Genomic DNA, 17,325 nt, shown 5'->3' on the forward strand with positions numbered 1-17,325 from the left:
ATTTTTCTTTATATGGTACTCTTTGAACCCAATGCCTCACACATGTGAGACAAGCATTCTACCACTGAGCCACAACCCTAGCCCCAATTTTCCTATTTTCTAGTACATATATTTTGCCTTCATTCTTTCTATGCCCTGTACCCTTTCACATTTTGTGCATAGCAATAATTTCTTACCTAAGTTTTTAGTGGTGGATTGTTCATAATTAAAGTATTGAGTAAAATAAATGAAATCACATTAACATTTCACCTCTGAAACTATAAACCCCCAAATGAACTTTCCCTCCTTAAGTTTGTTCTTGTTGGGTCTTTTAGTTGTCAGGAATGGTGAATGAATCCTTGCTTTGAACTGCAAAGCCCTGGACAGTGAGATGCCACTTCTGGGAATTTCTTGGTAGAAAGGCGCTGATTTGAAAACTGCCCAGTTGATTGATGTCACCTGTTAATAGAGTGGATTTCATGCCTGTCGTGGAATTTATTAGTTCAATAGCCTTGAGTTCAAATGCCAGCTGCCCAGAGGTAAAAGAGAAATGGGCACAAGTTGATAAGTTTTAATTGGGTTGTTTTCGCAGGCAACCTCATTTTGTTTATCTTAAAGAAACTTTCTCACAGTAAATCCTTTTGATGTTTAAACCCATATAATGAACATATGGAGCCTGCTCTAGTATCAGTCCAACCTCAGCAGAGCTTGGCTTTCCCACTGGGGTCTTCCCTCTCTATATTTATATGTAGATTTATCTTTATTTCCAATCCTTGCACTGCCTTAAGTTTGGGAATATGATCAAACATCTCACAGGTCAGGACGTTTAGTCACAGCAGTGAAAAAGTTAACTACAGCAGAAATTGATACTGAGAAGTGGGATCATTGCTCTGACTAATCTGATCGAGTAATTCAGAAGCTTTGGGATCATTTTGGAATTGGTGGAAAAGCTTTAGATAATTATAAGTGAGCTTAATAGGTGATTCTGGTAGGAGCTTAAAATGATGCCCATGTATTTTGACAGTTAAAAAAAAAAAACAGTGCTCAACAGGTTTGAGAGAAGAGGGATACTATTTGTAATTGGACAAGAGGCCATTCATGTTATGCTCTGGCCTAAGAACTTTTCTGCATTTTGTCATTGTCCTGAACTTCTTGTGAAGCTGATTTTAAAAGTGATGAACTTAATCTGGCAGAAGAAATTTCTAAGCAACATAGTATTAAGGTGGTGACACAGGTATTAATAATGGCTTTTAGCCAAGTTTGTTGTGATATTCAAAACAGCAGAGCAGAAATATTTGAAAAACTTGGACTTGAAAGGCAGGAGTAAAATTGGAGCTAAGGAAGTTGTTGTTGTTAAAAACATTACCATTACTAAAGAAATGTTAAAGACTTTGCCTAGAGACTATAAGAGAGATGGTTTGCGGGTGTCTGAGGTATTGGCAACACCACACCCATCTGAGTCTCAAGGGAATAAAAGTAAAAATTCTTTTCAGAAGAGATCATTCAGGTACCTGGCCTGCAAAGGGTGACCTAAGAAGTTGTTTTACCATACTCAGCCACTCAGGCATTCAGAGGCTGATGCAGCCAGGGTCCCTTGGCTACTGCTCAGGGAGAGAGAGGCCATGTGGACTGCAACAAGCAAAGCCATGGGTTAGAGCTACAACAAGCCATTTGGACAGAACATCACCATACCATGTGCCCCAGGTGCCAGACATGGAGCTACAGGGCTTATTCGTCCAGATGAATTTCTATCTGGCTTTGGTCCCATCCCTTCTCTCTATGCCCCTATTTTTCTGAATGGAAATGTTTACTCTGTACTTTTACCTGTTGGATACATGTAACTTAATTTTTTTTTATAGGAGCTCATATTTACAATATGCCTTGAGTTTCAGAGGTGACTGAGGACTTGAAGTTTGGGGCAATCCTGGTACAGTTAATGAAAGAATAGTGAGGAACCAGGAGACAGACGAGTGAGAAATGAAAATCAGAGACCAGGCAGAGATACATACAAGAGTTTATTTGTCAGAGCTGTCAAATAAAGGCACATCTCCATAGACAGGGAGAGGCAACACAGCCCTGGGTTTCGGGACTTTTATGGGGCAGGCCCAGGGATTAGAGCCAGGCGGGTCCTAATGCAGGTGGTTAAGGGTAGGGTTGGTATGAGGGAGTGGTAAACCTTTCTCAGAAATACCTTGGGGAGGAAAGCAAAAAAAAAAAATTTAAATGGCAGCTGTCACTTAAGATAGCTGTTCAGATGCTAAGCAAGGACCTTACAGTTAAGACTACAGGAACTCTGGAAGAAGGACTAAATGTATTTTAATTGTGAGATGGACATGAGCTCTTAGGGGCCAGGAGCAGAATATTATGGTTAATATATTTGTCCCCCAAAAGCTCATGTGTAAGACAATGAGAGAAGGTTTAGAGGTGAAATGTGGTGTTATTACAGCTTTCACCCAATCAGCAAATTGATTATTTAGGCTTAACTGAGTGGTAACTAATAGGCTAGTATTATGTATGGCTGGAGGAGTTGGGTCCCTGGGGGTGTACCTTTAGGGTCTGTATTTAATATCTGGTGAGTGGAATCTCTTTCTTTGCTTCCTGGTCATCATCTGAGCCACTTCCATTGGCCACACTCTTTCTCCATGATGTTCAGCCTTGTTCTGAACATTAAGGAATGGAGCTGGCTCTCTATGAACTGATACCTCTGAAACTGTAAGCCCTTAAATAAAATTGCCCTCCTTAAAATTGTTCTTGTCATTTCCTTTGGTTAAAACAGCAAAAAAATAAAATAAAACTAACTGGAATAGTTAGTGAACTTAATATCACTTTGGCCAAAATACCTAACAAGATCAAGTTAGAGTAGGAAAAGTTTATTTTGGCTCCCAGTTTCAGAAGTCTCTGAAACTGACTCCATTGATATGGACCTGAGAAGATAGAACATCTTGATGGAAGAGTATTGGGAGAGGAAACCTAGAAGGGCCTGGGGGAGGAAAACTGCTAGCTCTTGCAACCTGGAAGCATGGTGGTAGGTGGGGGGTCAGGAGAAGATAAACCCCTCTAGGGCACATCTCAGTGACCTGATTTTTCCAACTAGGTTCCATTTCCCACTAGTTTCTTTAGCCATCAGTGAATTAATCCAATGATCAAGTCAGAGCCCTTGTGAACTAAGTATTCCCTAAAAGCTTTGCAAGTGAACCTTGTTGTGTTGGGGACAATGCTTTCAACACAAGAAATTTTTAGGGGACATTCCATATCCAAACCATGATATAGTATCTCTTCATTTCAGGGAATTGTCACTTCTGCATGCCATTAAACAGCATTCTTGTGGTGTTACATAGTCCTGCCAATTTTGGATATTTCTGTATTCTGGAATCAGTTAAAGTATTCTTTGAAAAAATATGATTGCCTTATCTTTTACATAGTTTTAACTGTCTTTACAGTATTATGTGTATTCTCTGTTTACTTTGGATTTGTTTTGCTCTCCTCTCTGCTTTTAAAAATTTAATATAGAAAATAAGATTATTGATTTTAGAATTTTCCTATTTTTAAGATATACATTCAGTGCTTGTCTCACCTTCTTTTCTTTAATCTTGTGAATTTTTTAAAAATATTTTTTTTAGTTCTCAGTGAACCTTTATTTTTTATATGAGGTCCTGAGAATTCAGCCCAATTCCTCACACTTGCTAGGCAAGCATTCTACCACTGAGCCACCACCCCAGCCCCTACTGTGAATTTTTTAAATTGAAATTCTCTAATTTACTATGTACCAGTTTTTCTTTTATGTGTTCTTACATGTCATTTGATCATCATTGGATTATTTTGTCCCATGTATAAACATTACATCAACTTGCAAATGAAAGAAGTGAAGTATATTTATTCATTGATTCAACAAACATTAATAAAATTTCTAAAATATGTTAGCCATAGCTCTTTATACTGGTGTTCACTACAGAGAAAACATACTGCAATTTTGTTTTTTATGAGTTTTACTTCCTAATGAAAGTAGCTTACATCCTCTGAAGGGAGCTTAGATACCAAATGAGACTCCCAACATTACATACTCTAACCTGATTGGAAGTTAGAGGTCAGTGGATGAATGGTTCATATATTTGATACCAGAACTTCACGTGCACTGAATTTAGCCTTCTTAGGATCTGAAACTCTAGATGTTATTTCTTTTAAATTTAATTGTTACTCCTTTATTCTGGGATATAATAATCCAATACTTGTATACAATGTATAATGACAAATAATGGTAATTAGCATTTACCTCCCCTTAAATGTGTATGTATTAAAAGGAGATATATATGCCTGCATGCATGTGTGTGTGTATGTGTGTGTACATAAAATATGTATTCAACTTTTGATAAACAGGTAGCAATTGTACATATTTATGAGATATATTCTAATATGTGGATACAATGTATAGTAATCAAATCAGGGAAATTTCTATTTCCTTAACATTTTGTTTGGAGCCTGTGAACTCATATCTCCTAGTTACTCATAAAAAATGCAATTTGTTGTGAACTATAGTCAACTACTGTGCTGTAGAATACCATTACTTATTATTTCTAACTCTGTTTTAGTAGTCATTATCCAACTCCCTTCTACTTTACTAGCTACTAGTTTCCCATATGAGAGACATATGTGGAAATTGTCTTTCTGTCTTTGAATCATTTCACTTAATATGATGTCCTCCAGTTCCATTGATTTTGCTGCAAATGATAGGATATGATTATTTTTATGGGAATATAACTTTCCATTGTATGTATTTATACTACATTTTTTTCATCATCCTAAACCATGAATTATGACTTTCTGCCCTAAATATATTCATGAGGAAACACCAAAATCCATTTCAATATTGAAGTACCCAAATCAATGTTGACTAGAATATCAAGTGAACAGATAAAAATTTTTTATAAAGATTCTCATGTGTTTACCTCTGCATTGACTAATCTTAAAGTGTTTTGTATAAAAACCATCAGCACAATCAAAAAGATGACTGAAAGTTAAAAAGAGCAAGAAACAAATAATATAGGTTGAAAAGCTCAATTTGAAATCTAGTTTACAGAGAGCATTGCTAATGTTTCTATGATTATGATTATGATTATGGCAGGAATCCTAAAGATACGGGTTTTTTTCCTACACCTTCAGAAAGCTATGACTACAATGTGACTTAATAAGTTAACCCTTCTCAAGTTCCAAATTCATCTTTAAAATATTTCTTGAATCATAGTTTATGAAATAACCTCCCAACACATAAAATAGGAATTCCACTAGCCCAATAATAATGCTGATATTTCTGATAGCTAGGAATCATAAAATGGAATCATAAAACTTTTTAAAAATATACTTTATCATATTACTTCAATAATAGTAGAATACATCAGATGAGGAACAATGACAAAATGAACAGTCACAGAGAAAAATAATGTATTCCAGTCATTTTACAGTATACAGTTTCGCATTCTTCCAATAGAAATGAATCTTATATTTTTTAGTTCAAAAAACACTGCTGACCAGAAGGAAGTCATGATGTATTTGTTCCCAGGTATAAACACAGAATTTGGTTCAAAACTTTCCATTAAAATCTTGGGTTAACATCAATATTAATGATGGCAGAGGAAACGACAGTGGTTGGAAAGATCATATCAAGTGAATAACATAGGACTCATTAAAAAATGTAGCATGACCATTGATTTTGATTAATGCAGATGCTTAAAGTAGAAAAATATGGAAAAGATGAGTTAAAAAGTGATTCAAACGAGCTTGATCTGAGTGGGAAAAGTTTTGTAACAGTATCTTTATTGTTGCATTTGGCTTGTATATTCTATTGTGAGTAAATATGGTTGAAAACAGACATTCATATTTACATAAGTTGAAAATATTTTTCACTGATTAAAGTGTGTAATTCTAAGTGATGGAAAGATTTGTGACATCATTTTTCAGTAGTTTTATTCTCCAGTGGTTTGATTTTACTTTCTATATGTACAATAATAATACTTCTTTTTTTTTTTTGTGGTGCTGGGGTTTGAACCCAGGGTCTTGTGCATACTAGGCAAGCACTCTACCAACTGAGCTATATCCCCAGCCCAATAATACTTCTTAACAACTAATGCAATGACACATCTTTTAAATCATTAGAAAAAAAATTTATTAGTGATTAGTATAGAAATGTTTGGTATTGTGCTCTACATGTTATGTATTATTAGTTAATGCTTATGGCATCTCAAATGGTAGGCACTATTATCATACTCATGACCACTTTCTGAATCTTCATTAAACCCTTGTAAGGAATAAATAGAAGAACCTTGAGACTGACTGGGTCTATCTCCAGAATCTTTGATGTAGGTCTCATTTCAAAAATCTTTGGTTTATATACTGTGTTTAATATTTTTATAAGTAGGTCTTTGATCCACCTGAAATTGATTTTGTATACAATGTGAGATTTTAATGATATCCTACAGAAACTCAATCTTCTAGAACATTTATAGAAAATGCATCTTTTCCTTACTGACAGGCATATACATTTTCTTTTAATATTCGTGTATGTTTGTTTTGGGTTTATTTATTTATTTATTCTTATTTATTCCTGTGTCTATACAGGAATTATTATTCCTTAATTACAAAAAGATTTCCTCCCCAAAAAGGCCCTTTTTATCTTATCAACTGTTCTGTGATGAATAGTACAAACTTGCACTCCTTGTAACTACACCAATGTCCATGTGTGTCTTAAAGAAATTTTAGAATTTTAGAACATGCTGTTAACTCTTATGTCTCTAACATCCTAATACCCATGACCCACACCAGCTTTAACTATTTAACACTTTAAACCACAACAGTGTTTACAGCCAGAGGATTCAGCCCTGGGTATCTCTGCACAAGCTCAGAGGATTCCACATACACAGTCCTTCTCCTCCATACCATGTCCACCCAGGTTGGGTCCACAGTGGAAACTGGTAAGTATGGAGCCTTGCTGTAGGTGATGCATGCAAATGAACAGCTGCTCCCATCTCTCCCTGTGGATAGGTTGGGGAACTCAGACTTTGGATAAGAATGAGTTTGTTCACAGATCCTTCTGCTTGTCAGCCAGTGCTATTTTACTACTTTATTCCTAGCATAGCAATATTTCTTCTTGGCTTTTATTTTGTTGTGCATGAGTTTACCTTTCAGGTTATAATTTGAGTCTGCTTCATCTACCACAAAGTGTATATTTTTGTACCATGTAATAGATCCTTCTGTTCTTTTTTAATATTTATTTTTAAATTGTAGTTGGACACAATATCTTTATTTTATTTGTTTACTTTTATGTGGTGCTAGGGATAGAACCCAGGGCCTCGTGTGTTCTAGGCAAGCGCTCTACCACTGAGCCACAACCCCAGCCCTCAGCCTTCTATTCTTGAAGGGTTAAATTTACTCACAATTGCTTTTGAAATAGGTATTTTAATATTTTCAAGCACCTCCCTATTGTGGAGTGAAATGGAACAAATTATATTATCTGTATATGGATATACCACATTGAATTCCACTTTTTCATACCCCTTATCTGAATTGATTGGGATTATCAATATTATTAGAATAAATATATGTTATACATTCTCTACAGCATCTTCCAGACAACCATTGTGAAGTGCTTCTTATTGAAAAGGAGAGGAAAAGAACCTTTCTTGAAACTATTAGATACTTCTGCGGCTTAATTTACTCTATTAATTTCTTCACAAAGCTATCAACACGTGTAAAAAGAACACTAATATTTTCAGTTTAATACTTTGTACTGTACAAGTTACTTTGTTCTGTACAAGTGTGAAATTCATTATACTGTATGATTTTTTTCCTTTCCCAAAAGATAATAAATTGGCTGAATTCAACAATGAAATTCACCTCACTCGGTAAATGTCTACATGCCATCTTCTTGTGCAGATTGTGCACGACTGTGTGTGTATATACATATATTTTTTTTCTAGCTTAATTTCATTGTGTTTTAAAAGTGCACATTGATTAATGATTTATATTTTTTACTTTTTATATTTTTTTATTTGTTCTTTATATTTACATAAGCAGTATAGTGTATTTTGACATATCATACATACATGGGGTATAACTTCCTTTCTTTCTTTTTTTTTTTTTTTTGGTGCTGAGGATTGAACCCAGGGCCTGTGCATGTGAGGCAAGCACTCTACCAACTGAGCTATATCCCCAGCCCAAGGAGTATAACTTCCTATGGTAGTGGTTGTACATGATGTGGAGTTACACTGGTCATATATTCATATATGAACATAGTAAAGTTACAACTAATTCATTCTACTGTCTTTCCCAATCCCATCCCTCTCCCTCCACTTCCTCCTATTCAATCCAGTGAACTTCACTCCTCCATTTACCCACCTATTGTGAGCCAGCATCTACGTTATCAGACAGAATATTGGGCCTTTGGTTTGTTGGGATTGGCTTATTTCACTTAGCATGATAGTCTCCAGTTCCATTCATTTACTGGTGAGTGCCATAATTTTGTTCTTCTTTATGGCTGAGTAATATTCCATTGTGTGTATGTACCACATTTTCTTTATCCACTTATCTGTTCAAGGGCACCTAGGTTGGTTCCATAGCTTAGCTATTGTGGATTGAGCTGCTATAAACATTGATGTGGCCACATCACTATAAACCATTGGCCAAACTAATGAAGAGAGAGAAAACTCAAACTATTTAAATTCATGATGAAAAACAAAATATCACAACAAACACTAATGAAATAGATGATAATCAGAAACTATTCTGAAAATTTATACTCTAATAAAATTGAAAATTTTGAAGACATTGACAAATTATTCTAGAGTCATATGACCTACCCAAACTGATTCAGGAGGACATTAAAAATTTAAACAGATTAATTTCAGGCAATGAAATTGACGATGCCATCAAAAGCCTACCAACAAAGAAAAGCCCAGGACCAGATGGACTCTCAGCCAAGTTCAAGACCTTCAAAAAAGAACTAATACCTATCCTCCTCAAATTTTTCCACAAACTCATTATATTATATTATTTATATTCTTTTATTTTTTATTTTGTTTTAATTAGTTACACATGACAGTATAATGACCTTGACATATCATACATTTGAATCAGATGGGATATAATTTCTCATTTTTTAGTTTATATTCTTTTAAATTTTAAAAGTTCTGTCCCTTTCCCTCATTTCCTTCCTCACACTGATCTGCTTACTATATTCTACTTATCTTTCTTCTATCATTTTTATTATTGTTGTTGTAATTAGTGTGTTATAATTATGTCTAATATAATGTGCCACCTATTTATATTTAACCTATGTGTCTTTATATTTAAAGTGAATTTCTTATAGAGATACCTGTTCTTGAGACTAGTTTCTTCTACTCTGACACATCTGTGTCATTTAATTTGCATTTGATGTTGCATGTAGATATATTCATAAACACTATATTTATTACTCTCTTCCAATTCTTCTGATCTTTGTTCTATTCTATTATTTTTTCGGATTTAATTGAGCATTTTATATGATTCAGTACTCTCTTTTTTCAATATATAGTCACTATTCTTTTACTTATTAGTAACAATAGGTAGATTTTTTTATATTCTTAATTCATATAAGAGATAACAACTTGGTAATAATAACAATGGCAAGAATGTATGTGAATATGTTTGATTAGGTATTGTTTTAAGCTCATACATACATATATGTATGATATGCCTGAATCAATGAAAACAATAATAAAAGGGATAAGAGATAGGAAATTAAGATTATCCTGTTTTCAAATATTGTCACAGTAAATCCGAAGCAATATTCTTTGATTTGAAAAAGATTAGCTTATTTGTAAATGTAAATTCCAGACTGTACAACAAGCTAGTGAACCAAGAGCCTCAGCACCTTCCTAATTTTTGGCCAGTGGCTCCATTTGTTTCCTTAGACTGTGGCATTCTAGTCCATGGAATAATATTTCTTCAAAACCATCAATGTGGAGAATTGATTAGTAAAATAAATCACAAAATTATATAACAAAATTATCCTCATTATATTCCATCAATTTTGCAGTTTTCTGTTTCAAATCAAAGTCAAAATTTATACTCACAGCAAGAAATTAGAATACGAACTTCTATATACCAAGAGATTGGGTTATGGCTTGGATATGATATTCCCCAAAAGCTCCTGCATTAAGGATATTCAGAAGTGAAAAGATTAGATGATAAGAACTGTAACCTAATCAGTCCATCCTACTTTGAATGGACTAACTGAGTGGAAACTGTAAGCAAGTGAGGCATGACTAGAGGAGGTGGGTCACAGGGGTCATGCCCTGGAACAGTTCATCTTCTCTGTGGCCTATTCCCCTTTATTTCTGTTTCCTGGCTGCCATTAGCAGAATAGCCTTCCTCTGCCACACCATTCTTCATAATATTCTGCCTCACATTTGACCCAGATAAATGATGTGACTGACCATGGACTGAATCATTGAATTCAAGAAACTAAAATAGACTTTTCTTCCTCTAAGTTTTTCTTGTCTGGCATTTTTGTCACAGCAGTGAAAAGCTAGCACAAGTGGTAAATAGTGGGTGACATTTTAGGGTTGATCTGCCACATTAGCTCTGTCCATTCTGCAATAATTTCTCAATCTTCACTTATTTTTTATGATCTTTCCTATTATGAAAACAGCTGGTCAGTCATTTTGTAAGATGTCCGACAATCTTAATGTGTCTGATGGCTTCTCATAAATTGACTAGGTTTAGGTAATTGATTTAGACCTTTATACTTACTGGTATTTGAAGATGAGAAGCAAAAGGTACAAAATCATATTTAGAAATACAATTCAGAGGGAAATTACAATAAATAAGATGAGGATAGTGACAGAGAATTCAAAACAACAGTAAAGCTGGGTGTGGTGGTACACACCTATAATCCCAACATCTCAGGAGGCTAAGGTGGGAGGATTGAGATTCAAAGCCAGCCTCAACAACTTAGCAAGTTGCTAAGCAACTCAACAAGACCCTGTCTCTAAATAAATACAAAAAAGGGTTGGGGATATGGCTTATTGGTTAAGTGCCCCTGGGTTTAATCTCTGGTACCATAAAAAAAAGTAAAAACAGTATAAACTTCAGCAGGTAAGAAGGAGAATAGAATTGGTGAGAACGCAGTGAGGAGGCATCAAATAATGTTGATAGTATTCTGTTTATTAAGCTTGACAGTAAGTTAGAGAGAGAGAGAGGGAGGGAGGGAGAGAGAGAGAGAGAGAGAGAGAGAGAGAGAGAGAGAGAGAGAGATTTATTTTAGAATAGTTTTATATTTCCGAGAGAGAGAGAGAGAGAGAGAGAGAGAGAGAGAGAGAGAGATTGATTTTAGAATAGTTTTATATTTCCAAGACATTTGTAAAGCTAGTACAGGTAATTTATCTATACTTGACACAGTTTATCACATTAACAACTTACTAGTGTGTGACATTTGTCATAATTATGAATCCAATATTATATATTTTCATTCACTTAAATACAAACATCAATCAAATTTCCTTACTTTTCATGTAATATCTGTTTTATTTTCCAGTATTCCACAATACATTTAGATATCATGTTTCCTTTGCATCCTTCAGAAGTAACAGTCTCTCAGATTTTGCTTGTTTTTGATAACATTGACCTCCCTCACTTTAGGTTTCACATTTTTTCTCATAGTCAAATAAGGAATGACAATTGTGGGGAAGAAAACTGCAGAAGGAAGACACTATTCTCATTCTCATTATATCATATCAAAATGCTTTCTCACTGCTTTGTTAATTTCATCTCCCAGACAAGATAGTCATGGTCATGTTTCTTCACAGTAAAATTAACTTTTTGCCATCCATGTTGTGTTTTGGAAGAAGTCAGTATGCACATCATATTTGTAAAAAGTAGAGAATCATTCTTCACTTACTTATAAACAAAGCTTCTACATATTACATAGATCATTTGTATTTCTTCGCCATGGACAATTTGTCTAGTCTGTGATATTTGTTATATATTTATTTTACTAATTATTTATATAAGATGTAATATTAATATGAAAAAATGTACATTTCTACTATACTACAATTATACTAGCTTGTTAATTTTTGTTGCTCATATTGTCCCATCGTTGAACATGTATCAGTTTGAAATATCACATCATTGAAGTTTGATATTGTTTGTATGGTTCATTGGGTCATGGATTCTGTTGCTATTTAACCTTTTTTTCACATTCTGGCACTGCAAAATTCTTCAGAATAATTGTGTTTATTGCTTGCCCAAACCAAATAGTCATCATTTCTTCCATAGTTCTTTTTTTGTGAATGGTATTACAAAGATTTAAGCAGTGGATATATTAATTTTTACTATTGGACTATCTACTCTGATTTGAAGGAGCAAAAGAATGTAAATATATATCCTAACATACATAGACACATATGTAAAACATTTTTACATTCGTCCATATATATTAGCATGTAGTTAAATATGACTTCTTATTAATTACATCAGTACCACTCTAATCTAATAACACATGAGTTGATTTAATCATTTGTGCAACTTACACATAACAGTGAGAAAGTTGTCCTTGTTTACTTAATCATGGAATCCTAATATACATATATAGTGGTTTTAGAATTAATAATCAATAATTATTAATTGGAAAATATTTTATTATAATATTATTAATGTAGAAAATATTTTAGAAGCTAAAGTACATTGCTTATGTGCATACCTGTCACCATTAAACTTAGAATATTCCTTTATTTCCTAAGTTAGTTAGGTAATTTTTTGATCAATGATATTCGAATGTGTTTTTTTTTAATACTATATTATTTTGTCTGCATTCTTCCTTGGGATCCTCAAACTTACTGAATAATTTTTTAAATGCAAACATTTAGGTTCCCTCTTTTTTTAAATATTTATTTATTGTTTTTTTAGTTTTTGGCAGATACAACATCTTTGTATGTGGTGCTGAGGATCGAACCCAGGCCGCATGCATGCCAGGCAAGCGCGGTACCGCTTGAGCCACATCCCCAGCCCCTTAGGTTCACTCTTTTGTTGTAAAGTTTTATAGGATTTGAAAAAATATTAATAACAAATTATACATTATCATATGAGAATAATTTCACTGTTCCAAAGGGATTTGCTGTGTTTCCACCTAGAACATTACACTTTTGAGCCACTAGTAGTTTCTCATCCTTTTACTATCTCTGTGATTTTTACCCTTTCTCTGGTGTCCTATAAGTGAAATTACATAATATGTAGTTTTTTCAAACTGGATTTATTCATTTATTAATATGCTTTCAATATTTGTAAACTGTATGTTTTAATGTTTTAAATTTTCATTTTACTGAAGATTAAAGATGTTAAATATTTTATGGACTTAATGGACATTTCATAGTTTTGTTGGAGAAATGTCTATTTAAATAATTTATTCACTCACTTTTCATTAGGATATGTTTCTGTTTATTTTAGGAATATAAGGATATTTTCTGTATTCTATATAATAGACCTCAATCATATATATGATTTGCAAACATTTTTTCCCATGCATCAGCTTGTTTCAATGTTGCCCTTTGAATCACAGAAGTTATTAAGTTGATGAAGTTCATTTTCCTTCCCACTGTCACTTGTATTTAGGTGTCATATTAGAATCCATTATTTTACCTAAGGCCATATGATAGTCTATGGACTTTGTAGTTTTAACTATTACATTTAAGTCTGACATTTTTTGCGTCTCTTACTTTTTTTGAGTCAATTATGTGTATAGTGTAAATGAGTCCATCTTGCATGTAAATATGGACTTGACATTAAAAATTTTCTTTAAAAGTATTTTCCATATTTAACTAATGTGACTGCCCTATAAAATCAGTTGATTATAAGTGTAAGCATTAATTTTTGGATGCTCAATACTATTCCATTGAATTGCATGTTTATATGTAATTGATACCACAGTATCTTCATGTCTTCATTACTATTGGTTTGTAGAAAGTTTTGAAATTAAGAATTATGAGTTTAGTGTTCCAAATTTGTTCTTTTTATACATCACTTTGTCTCTTCTGCAGCATTTACATTTCTTAATGAAATTTAAAATCATCTTGCCAATTACTGGGAAAAAAACTTTAAAATGAAGCCAGTATTTCTATAGGAGTTATAGTGAATCTGTAGAGCCATTTGGAAATAATTGGTTTTCTAAAATATTAATCCATCTGATCAATAGCCATATGATTTTTTTTAATTTTTAGAATTTGATTTCTTTGAATAGATTTTGAAATTTTTATTATAACTATATCAGCTATATTTTGTTTAATTTATTCCTAAGCGTATTTCCTCTTTTATTTTATAGTTGATTTTTAAATTTTTTTATCAGTTTATTATAGTTGTAACTAATAATGAGGTTCATTTTGACATGATTATACATGCATAGATTATAATATGCTTCATGTCAGTCCCCAGTACTTTCTCTTCCCTCCTTCTCTCCCATGTCACTTCCTCTATTCTACTGGTCTTCCTTCTATTATAGTTTTTTTTAATTGGTACTTTACAGATACACATATAGAAGAATGAAATTGTGGCATTTTCTGGTAAATGAATAGAATAGAACTGGAGAACATGCTAAGTGAAAGAAAACAGACTCAGAAAGTCAAGGGTTAAATATATTCTCTCATATGCAGAAGCTAGAACAAAATAAGGAGAAAAAAGTGGGCAGAAAATCCCACAAACATAGAAGTGAAACCAATGGAGCAGAGGAAGGGGATTGAGATGGAAGGAGGATTAGACCAGAAAAGGGAAGAAGTGGACTGAAAGTTATGCAGTATATATGTATATATATAAATATGCCACAGTGAATTTTGCCTTTATGTATAAAGTATATTTCATTTTTTATGCTATTGTTAATATAAATGTTTTTTCTGAGTTTTCATTTTTTTATTGCTAGTATACCTATATACAGTGGATTTTATTGACCCTTTGTACTGAATTATTTGTGAACTCATTTTTATTCTAATCTTGCTGGTAGCAGGCCTTCCCTGGCCCCCGGGGCCCAGCCCTCAGTTCCTTGTTCTGCATGTCAAAGTGGCCAGCTCACAGGGTCGTGATGCAGGCTTGCGGTTTCATGTTTATCTGCCTCAGACATATGTGCCTTTTTGGGAACATCTTGGCCTTCTCGGAGCTTCCTGATAAGGGACGGTCACGGTAACCCAAGAGTAGCAGGTGTTATTCCTCCCCTGTTTTGGCTAAATTTCCACTGCAGTTATAGAAAGTATATAAGGGAACAAACTTTGATAATAAAGTGCACACACGCCTCCTCCTGGATGAAGAACCTTGGTGTCCTGTGTATTTGTTAACTCCATTAGCCAGACGCGGCATAATCTCATATAGTATATTAGGAATTTCTATACATAAGAGCATGTCATTCACATTAATATAGTTTGACATGCCCTTTCTGATCTTAATATCTTATATATTTTTCTAGACTAACTTATCCAGACAATGTTGAACCAGTAAACTGAACATCCATGCCATATTTCAAATCTTGGGAAAATTACTAACATCAGGATACTATAAATAATAGTTATATAAACTCATTGTGGGTGCTCTTTTTTAAATATTTATTTGTTTGTTGTAGGCGGACACAATACCTTTATTTTTCTGTGGTGGTGAGGATTGAACCCAGTGCCTCACACATGTCGGGCAAGTGCTCCACCTCTGAGCCACAACCCCACCCCTGGATGCTCTTTTATTAAAGGATGAATGTTCTCTCTATGCCAAATAAATGATGAATGTTCTATGACAAATGTTTTCAGTGTTCTCACCGTGATTGGATTTTTTTGTTTGTCAAATGCTATAGAGGTGATCATGTGTTTTTTAAATCTTTATTCTTATTATGATTTAGCTATGAGGTGAGAAGGAACATCAGGCTTCAGTGGAGATCCCTGAGATTAAGAAATGCCAGTACCATGGAATGTCTGCTGTGAAAAACTTCAGGAATCAGCCAGAAACAAAACAAGAGAGAGGCTAAAACCAGCAAGGCCATGGGCAAAGAGCTATCCAGTCCCTTGGAGAGAATGTCACAATGCCAGCTGCCCCAGATGCTGAATATTAATCTACAGGACTTGTTTGCCCAGCTGGATTTTGGTCTTAGTTTGGTCCCATCCCTTCTTTTTATGACCCAATTTCTCCATTTTAGGATGCAAATGTTTATACTGTGCCGTTATATATTGAATATATGTTATTTGCTTTGGATTTCTAAAAGGCTCACACTGAGAGTCTGCCTTAAGTCTCAGGAGATTTATGCTTGGACTTTTGGGTAATGCTGTAATTGTTTTGACTACAGGGACTCTTGCAAATGTGCTAAATACATATTGCATTGAGATGGGCATGAGCTTTCAGGGACCAGGGACAGAATGTTGGGGTTTAGATATGAGGTATCCCTCAAAAGTTCATGTGTGAGACATTGAAGGAATTTTCAGAGGTGGAAATAATTAGATTATGAGAAATGTAACCTAATAATTCACTGGGGGTGTGACTCTAAGTTCTATATTTTGTGCCTGGTGTATGCGAGGGTCTCTGATTTCTTCATGTGCTGTTCTAGACTGCTTTCCCTTGTTGTGCCCTTCTGCCATGATAGTGTGCCTCACCTTGGGCCCACAGAGAGCTATGGAGTCAACTACCTGTGAACTTAATATCTGAAACTATGAGCCAAAATAAACTTTTCCTCCTCTAATTTATTCTTGTCAGGTCTTTTGTTTAAATCATATTAAAATATCCCTCCATAAATATTTACATTTATTTGTGGTGAAAATATTCAATATCTTTCTTCTAGCTTTTTAAGAAGTATATTTTATTGTCTATAGTCACCCCACTGAGCAACAGCTCACCAGAACTTCTTGCTTCCATATGACTATAACTTATGAATTTCTGTTTTCAACTTCTATGAGGTCAATACTTATTCCACTGTGAGTACAACCATGTAGTACTTGTCTTCCTGTGCCTTGCTTATTTCACTTAACATTATTGTTTCCACTCTTATACACATTCTGGAAAATAGCAAGATTTAATTCTTCTATGTGGTTTGATGGTATTCCATTGTGTGTTTGAACCACATTTTTTCAATTCATGCACCCATTGGTAGACACTTCTTTTTCCCACTTTTGGCTATTGTGAATAGTGCTACAATGGATATGGTAAAAGCAAATGTCTCTTTTACATACTGATTTCATTCGATTTTAATATGTTCCTAATAGTGGGATTGCTCAATCATATGGCAGTTCGATTTTTAATTTTTTGAGATACCTCCATACTTTTTTCCATATTGGCTATAGTAATTAACATTTCACCACCAGTGTA

The 17,325-nt window shown here is 34.0% G+C and overlaps 1 protein-coding gene across 6 annotated transcripts in view; it reads left to right on the forward strand.

Annotated features, from left to right (window-relative positions):
• The window catches only part of LOC110597028 (uncharacterized), a 251,601-nt gene extending 234,899 nt beyond the window's left edge, over positions 1-16,702 (forward strand). For 2 of the 6 annotated variants that reach the window (XR_013438619.1, XM_078049094.1), the window contains 3 exons: positions 6,825-6,941; positions 8,339-8,472; positions 15,872-16,702. Coding sequence is in view for 2 of the 6 variants with exons in the window: in XM_078049094.1 (XP_077905220.1) it covers positions 6,825-6,941; positions 8,339-8,441 (220 nt within the window). In the remaining 4 variants the exon portion in view is untranslated. Of the gene's footprint in view, positions 1-6,824; positions 6,942-7,588; positions 8,473-15,871 lie in introns of all 6 variants that reach the window. The other 4 variants (XR_013438621.1, XM_078049092.1, XR_013438620.1 and 1 more) reach the window with 3 other exon arrangements.
• The last annotated feature ends 623 nt before the right edge of the window (positions 16,703-17,325 follow it).

This window comes from Ictidomys tridecemlineatus, chromosome 5 (assembly GCF_052094955.1).
Source record: "Ictidomys tridecemlineatus isolate mIctTri1 chromosome 5, mIctTri1.hap1, whole genome shotgun sequence".
NCBI lineage: Eukaryota > Metazoa > Chordata > Mammalia > Rodentia > Sciuridae > Ictidomys > Ictidomys tridecemlineatus.